The sequence below is a fragment of the Lontra canadensis genome, unplaced genomic scaffold, assembly GCF_010015895.1.
Source record: "Lontra canadensis isolate GAN:19392208 unplaced genomic scaffold, GSC_riverotter_1.0 scaffold591, whole genome shotgun sequence".
NCBI lineage: Eukaryota > Metazoa > Chordata > Mammalia > Carnivora > Mustelidae > Lontra > Lontra canadensis.
Genome location: NW_022631578.1, coordinates 11,851 through 18,842, shown reverse-complemented (window position 1 = coordinate 18,842; position 6,992 = coordinate 11,851). Strand labels below are relative to the sequence as shown.

Genomic DNA, 6,992 nt, shown 5'->3' with positions numbered 1-6,992 from the left:
AGAGGGACTGATTGGCTCACAGAAAGGACCAAAGCTAGACTGTTAACTTGATGTTTGACTTAAGAGCACAGACACTTTCATCTGTGGGCCTCTCTGTGGTGCTCCCTGCCCATTGAGGCACAAAGGCAGCAATGTTCTGGACTTATCCTTCTCTTCAGAGTTTCAGGAAAGATTTTTCTGACATTATCTTTATACGATAATGGAATGGAAGTCTTTTTCCTCTACAAAATGGATTTCAGGCAGGCACCAGGGCTTTCTGGGCTCCTCTGTCCCACTCCCATACTCCCATCATAGACATGCTCAGCCTTTACCACAACTCTGGTCTTCAACTATCCAACATACAATGTCAAAACTGCAAGGTATTTTAATGATTGCTGCATAAACTTTTTCTTTTCACAGATAGGGAAACTGAAGCCGGGACAGAAGTAATGGCCTTCCCACGGTCATGCAGCAAATTCTAGCAAAGCCAGAATGGTGGTTTTCCTATTTCCCATTACACTATCTTCTTTGCTGCTTGCGTTTCTGTGTGGTACTGAGAAAGTTCATGTTTCTTTTGTCCCTAACCCCTGCCTTCATTCTAGTTTTCGGGACCCTAGGCTCCAAAGCATTTATTAACTAGCCCCAAATCAGATGCCCTCTTCCATGCAAATACTCTTCTTCCTTACCCTCTACTTACCCTTATATATACCACTCACTCAGCTCATGCCAAAGACCACAGTTTCTGTTACCTATCTGAGCAGGACAAAGTTTTATGGTAACAACCCTAGGAGTTTTAGATCCTGTCCAATCAAGGACCAACACCATGAATAAGGGGTTCTGAATTTCCAGCTTATGCTCTTTCTGCCTTTTTCACTTATCACCCACTTTTCACATATATGTGCTTTCTACTTCAGCCAAACCCTGCATATTCCTATTTCTACGCTTTTATATGAAATGTACTCATTTCAATATAAAGTCCAATTCAAGTCTTACTTCTCTTTGTAGCATTCTCTGATTGATTACATCACAAGAAATTGTTTCCTTCTCTTCTAGCATTTTTAAAATTATTTCTAATTGGGACACCTAGGTGGCTCAGTCAGTTGAGCAGCCAACTCTTTTTTTTCCTTTTTTTTTAAATTTATTTTCAGTGTAACAGTATTCATTGTTTTTGTACCACACCCAGTGCTCCATGCAATACATGCCCTCCCCAATACCCACCACCTGGTTCCCCCAAGCTCCCACCCCCTGCCCCTTCAAAACCCTCAGGTTGTTTTTCAGTGTCCATAGTCTCTCATGGTTCTCCTCCCCTTCCAATTTCCCTCAACTCCCTTCTCCTCTCCATCTCCCCATGTCCTCCATGCTATTTGTTATGCTCCACAAATAAGTGAAACCATATGATAATTGGCTCTCTCTGCTTGACTTATTTCACTCAGCATAATCTCTTCCAGTCCCGTCCACGTTGCTACAAAAGTTGGGTATTCATCCTTTCTGATGGAGGCATAATACTCCATAGTGTATATGGACCACATCTTCCTTATCCATTCGTCCATTGAAGGGCATCTTGGTTCTTTCCAGTTTGGCGACCATGGCCATTGCTGCTATAAACATTGGGGTACAGATGGCCCTTCTTTTCACTCCATCTGTATCTTTGGGGTAAATACCCAGTAGTGCAATTGCAGGGTCATAGGGAAGCTCTATTTTTAATTTCTTGAGGAATCTCCACACTGTTCTCCAAAGTGGCTGAGCAGCTAACTCTTGATTGCAGTTCAGGTCATGATCTCAGGGTTCTGGTATCAAGACTTGCTTAGGCTCTGCACTCAGCAAAGAGGCTGCTTCAGGATTCTTTCTCCCTCTGCCCCTCCTCCCCTCAAATAAATAAATCTTGAAAAAAATTAAACAGCATTATTTTGAGGATGCTTACAGTGCTGTATCTTGAAAGCAGGAACCATGGTTTATTCATATTTGAATGTATCCTTGGCTCCAGTCCCAGTGGCTGGCACAAAGCAGGAACTCTTTAATAAAGAAATGGTTCCCAATCTTGGGCTCCTGTGACCACTGTCTGCAGTCATTCTGTGTGGTCATGTCCGTACTGACACCACTGCTGCTGAGAGGTCTGGCAGGCCTAGCCTGGAGGCTTCTGGTGCTGTGTGCCTAGATCCATTCCAAGCCACCATGAGAGCAGCTCAGGACCATGGATTTTGCCATTGGGCTCACTTCCTGCTTCCTGTGTTTCCTCCTGCCATTGGGCTGGGTTCTGTCACATCTGGAGAGCTACAAGAAGTGAGAGTGAAGAAAGCTGTTCTGTCCTTTCACCCTGTGACCTCACCACCGCTGGCCTGTCCTGATCATGTCTGCTGCATTCTTGGCTGGCCTTCGCTGGATCATGTCCTTCAACTACAGTGACCTATTCTGTAATCACGGCCTCTTGATTTCTCCATGGTGACATCCTGGGACTATATATTTTGTTTATAAGTCCCTGCTTGTTAGGGTCCTCCTTGTAACAATAAAGTCTATTCAAACCTTGAAAAAAAAATAAACAAATGGACTCTATTCAGCCTCTTTGCCTTCTTATTCACCAGTAATGAAAATTGTATGAGTTTCTATAAAAATAGCATCAGTCAAACTGACAGACTCGCTACAGTAGTGGTAAAGCTACAATGTATTTTATTGAAAAATAAGATACATTTGCCATTTAATGGCTCCTCTTCTTGCATCCACTTATTTGGGAAAATATCAACATTTAAGAGCCAAATACTACCCTTCATAAATGAACACATATACATACATTTATGGAAATTTAGCTGTTACCAGGCTAGAGAATGATAGCAATATTCTGCCTTGCATCTAGCTTTCCTCTTCATTTTATCATGCATATCCCAGAGAACCTAAACTGGGAGGAGTTGTAGGTAGGAGAAAATCAGCTAAGAAACAGAAGCAAGAAAACACAACAGAGGTTTGGGGGAAATGGGGAAAATATGACTTCAGAACCACTAGACCATGATGCTGAGTTGTTTGACAGTTTTGGAAAAGAGACCCTTGGGATCATCTTGAGGAAAGGAAGAGATGAACTCAAATGAAATCTCAGAAGGTCATAATTTTGACTTTAGAAATAAATGAATAATTTGGAAAAGAGAAAAGAAGACCTAAAGAGCAACACAAGTGGGGTGTTCCCTAAAGTACTGAGCAATAGTGACAATTTCAGGAGACCCAGTTCTACCCTTTCCAAGCTAAAAGAAGATGTAGTCAGATGGAAAAGTATCAGGAGATATGAAGGGATGGATCCTCTCAGGGGGTTTCTGCTTCCATAAGAAATAACCAATAAGAGCAGAAAACCATAAACTTAGAAAGTTTAGTAACATAGGAAGAGAAAGAAAAATGCTCAAATTCTTAGCTCACCATTTATGACTTTTCAGGTATGGATAATAAATGCTCTGCTCTTAGAGGCCAGGGCCTGTGTATATGTTGGTGGACTTGGTATGAGAAAGGAGCCTCCTTCTGTGTTTTTCTCCATTGCCTCCATTGCTGCTCTTCACACTGTTAGTGTTGCCACCTTCCACTGACCAAAATGTGAAGGAGAGAAGTAAAATGAAATACAGTTGGTCTCCAGAAAGATGCCCTGGAGCAGCATGATTCTGGGCTGGAGTTCTTATAGACAAAGTTGTCCAGGTATCTGAGTTGGAATTGTAGAGCTGAAGGTAGGGGCATCCTGGGTAGGAATAGTAAGGAGAAGAAAATCTAAGAGAAAGCCAAGTTTATCCATATTGCATTAAAGAAGAAAAATACATGACAGGTCCATATTGCATATTCTAGCCTACTCTCCACCTCTAAATTCCTTAGCTGAGGGGGTTTAGGGGGAGTTGCTGATCTGAATACTAAACACCTTCCTCTCTAGAAAGTTATGGCTACATTTACAAATGGAATATTTTCCATCACCAATTCTCTGATCAGGTTTACATCATTTTGGAAATTTTTTTTAAGATTTTATTTATTTGACAGAGAGATAAGTAGTGAGAGAGGGAAAACAAGCAAGGGGAGACGGAGAGGGAGAAGCAGGCTTCCCGTTGGCAGAGAGTCCAACGTGGGGCTCGATCCCAGAATCCTGGGATCATGACCTGAGCAGAAGGCGGTCCCTTAATGACTGAGCCACCCAGCCTCCTCCATTTTGGAAGTTTTTGAGACAAATCCAAAGTGGAAATCTCTAATCAAAACGGTAGACTCAGGGCACCTGGGTGGCGCAGTCAGTTGGGCATCTGGCTCTTGGCTTTGTCTAGAGTCATGATCTCAGAGTCATGGGTTTAGACCCTGCATCAGACTGAACTCAGTGGGGAGTTTGCCTAAGATTCTTTCTCTCTCTCTCCCTTCTCTTTCTCTCTGCCCCTCCCCCAACTCATACACTATCTCACACAAATAAATAAATCTTTTAAAAAATTGCAGACTCATCTAACTCATTTTCTCACGTTTTACTTCTTGAGAATACATCTGAACAGAGATTCATTCCTGAGTGTGCTAGTAAGCACCTCTGAATTCTGGGATGCCAGCTTTTAAACTCTTTATCTCGTCTCTGTCCATCTGGTCTATCTCCGTCTCTGTCTCTGTCTCTCTGTCTCTCTGTCTCTCTCTCTCTCTCTCTCACACACACACACACACACACAGATACACATACTTCTGAGCTACAGTGGCACAAATGTACAGCACTTTCTCTGAGACTAAACTTTAGAGCTCCTTCCTCAACACTTCTCCCTCCTTGCTCTACATGTTCCCTCCTACTTTTTATTTTCTGCCCTTACTCCTATCACTCTATGCTACTAACTTCCCACACCTGCACCTACACTCACTTACTCCTTATCTTCACTCACTCCTCTTTTCTGCCTTATCTTTTCTCATCCCTTACTTTCCCCCATTTCAAAATCCCAAATCTCTAGCCCTATGTGGGAGCTGACTTGAATAGCAATTTTTCTCTTCATCAGAAAAAGATCAATCTGAGAAGAAAGACAAACATATTCCAAACTCATTCTCCTTTTCTTCTATTTTCTCTCCTCCCTATTCCTTCCCCAGGTTTCATTTAGAGGTGGTATTTTTGCAGGACACCTGGGTGGCTCAGTTGGCTAAACATCTGCCTTTGGCTTGGGTTGTAATTCCAGGGGCCTGGGATTGAGCCCCTCGCTGCTCAGTGGGGACTCTGCTTCTCCCTCACCCTCTGCCCTTCCCCCTGCTCATGCTCTCTCTCTCTCTAATAAATAAATAAAATCTTAAAAAAAAGAAGTGCATTATTTGCTAAAACCAGGGTTGTGACATCAAACAATAAGGAACAATCAAGTAGTTTAGTGAAAAATATGACCTACCCACTCAAGCTAAATGAAGAAATAGCTGAAGAAACAGAAATCAAGGATAGTTGAACACTCAGACATGCATCTTGACTTTTTTGGTTGATGAGTAATGGGTAAAGTCTTTAATGAGTAAATTAGGAGGTAAGTCTGGAGAGAAGTGTGAATGAAGTGAATTGGGATTCAATAGGAAATGTAATTTCATTATGTGTCTGTGAACAATATACTGAAACTCTTGGAGCTTATTTTGTCTTTTTTAAAGTGAAGTGCACCATTTTTGTACTTTGTGGGGGCAGGCATAAGGGATAAGCAAAGACAAAGAGGTTTCAAAAAGGAAATATCACCCTTTCCCCATCTAGAATCTCTGGCCTTCCTGCTCGGTTCTCAGCCTTAATATTGAGGTATCTGGGCCTCCATAGGTGGCTTTCAACTCACTATCATACTTATTGTAGTTTCAGAACCAATTGTTCTTCCAAGGGCATGTCCATTAAGTCCCTTGAGAATCAAGCCATAGGAAGAGTTATGTAGGGCAGAGTCACCCTCTTGGGTTGTGACTGGAAATCCTTCCTCCTTCCTCGGAGTCGGCACTTTGGGCCTTGACAAGCAAATGAGTTTTGCTGGAGCCAGTGTGACATACATACAGGTAAGAAAATGAGGAGACTGGAAAAAAATAGGTCTTACATTGAAAGACATAAATGGGGTATCCTGAACCTGGAGATAGATCTGTTCTCCCACCCATGGAAAGCCAATGGAAATATAAGGTATCTAATCAACAGAACGGAGGTCAAGATTAACTGCTGTTGTCATAGAAAACAAAGATCAAGGAATCAGGAGACATTTGCAGTTCTACAACTTGCTGTATAACTTTGGACAAATCATGTCCATATTATGGAATTCGGTTTCATAGAGAAGAATTGGGGGAATTAGACACATAATCTCTAAGAGTTTTCAGATATGAAATAGCTGTCTAAGTGGAAAAATGGTCCATATTCCTTTCATTAATACCAGGAAATGGGTTAGGTTTTAGATATCAAGTAAATAAATTAGGATGGGAGTAGACAAGTTGTCCGAGAGAGACATGTTTCAGGAAAGGAGAGATGCAAGCATTCAGCTTCACCTGCTTTCTAATTTTTCTGAAGGCTCACTTCTTCTTTCCTACTCAGTGCCACCAGCACTCTGCTTTTGGTCTAGTCTTAGGTGTGGACACTTGTCTATCCTTTGGAGATGTAAGGCCTAGGCTGATACTTCTCAAAATGGTATCCAGATAATTGGGATCCTCAGCGATCTGTCACGGAAAATTCGGTGGAACTTGGTGCTATAATCAGGCCAGAGTCAAGGTCCAAGGGAGGAAAGCTTCATCAGGTTGGCTAAGCCTGGCTACAGTGAGTCTATCACTCACTGCCTTTGAGGATTCAATTACAGCCCCTCTCTTTTCTCTTGGCAATGCTTCTTCTACCGGTGTCTGGCAGCTTGCTATGGTACCAACCTAGAAAACCTGAGAAAAATTACTCTTGGGGCCATTTAATCACTTCCTAGAAAATGATTGACATAACTCATAGAGTGTCAAGAAAGCAATGCTATGTACAACTTAATTTAAGATTCTATTCCCATAACCACAAACACTATACTTTCAACACTCACGTATATACACATTAGACACATGTTCCCACACAACAGATAAAGAGACAT

At 41.9% G+C, this 6,992-nt stretch overlaps 1 protein-coding gene across 1 annotated transcript; it reads left to right on the top strand.

Moving 5' to 3' along the window:
* The first annotated feature begins 2,059 nt into the window (after positions 1-2,059).
* Positions 2,060-2,263, top strand: LOC116863138 (cytochrome c oxidase subunit 8A, mitochondrial-like). Its single transcript, XM_032850631.1, is given in 1 exon segment — positions 2,060-2,263. A coding segment is annotated over 1 exon segment (204 nt).
* The last annotated feature ends 4,729 nt before the right edge of the window (positions 2,264-6,992 follow it).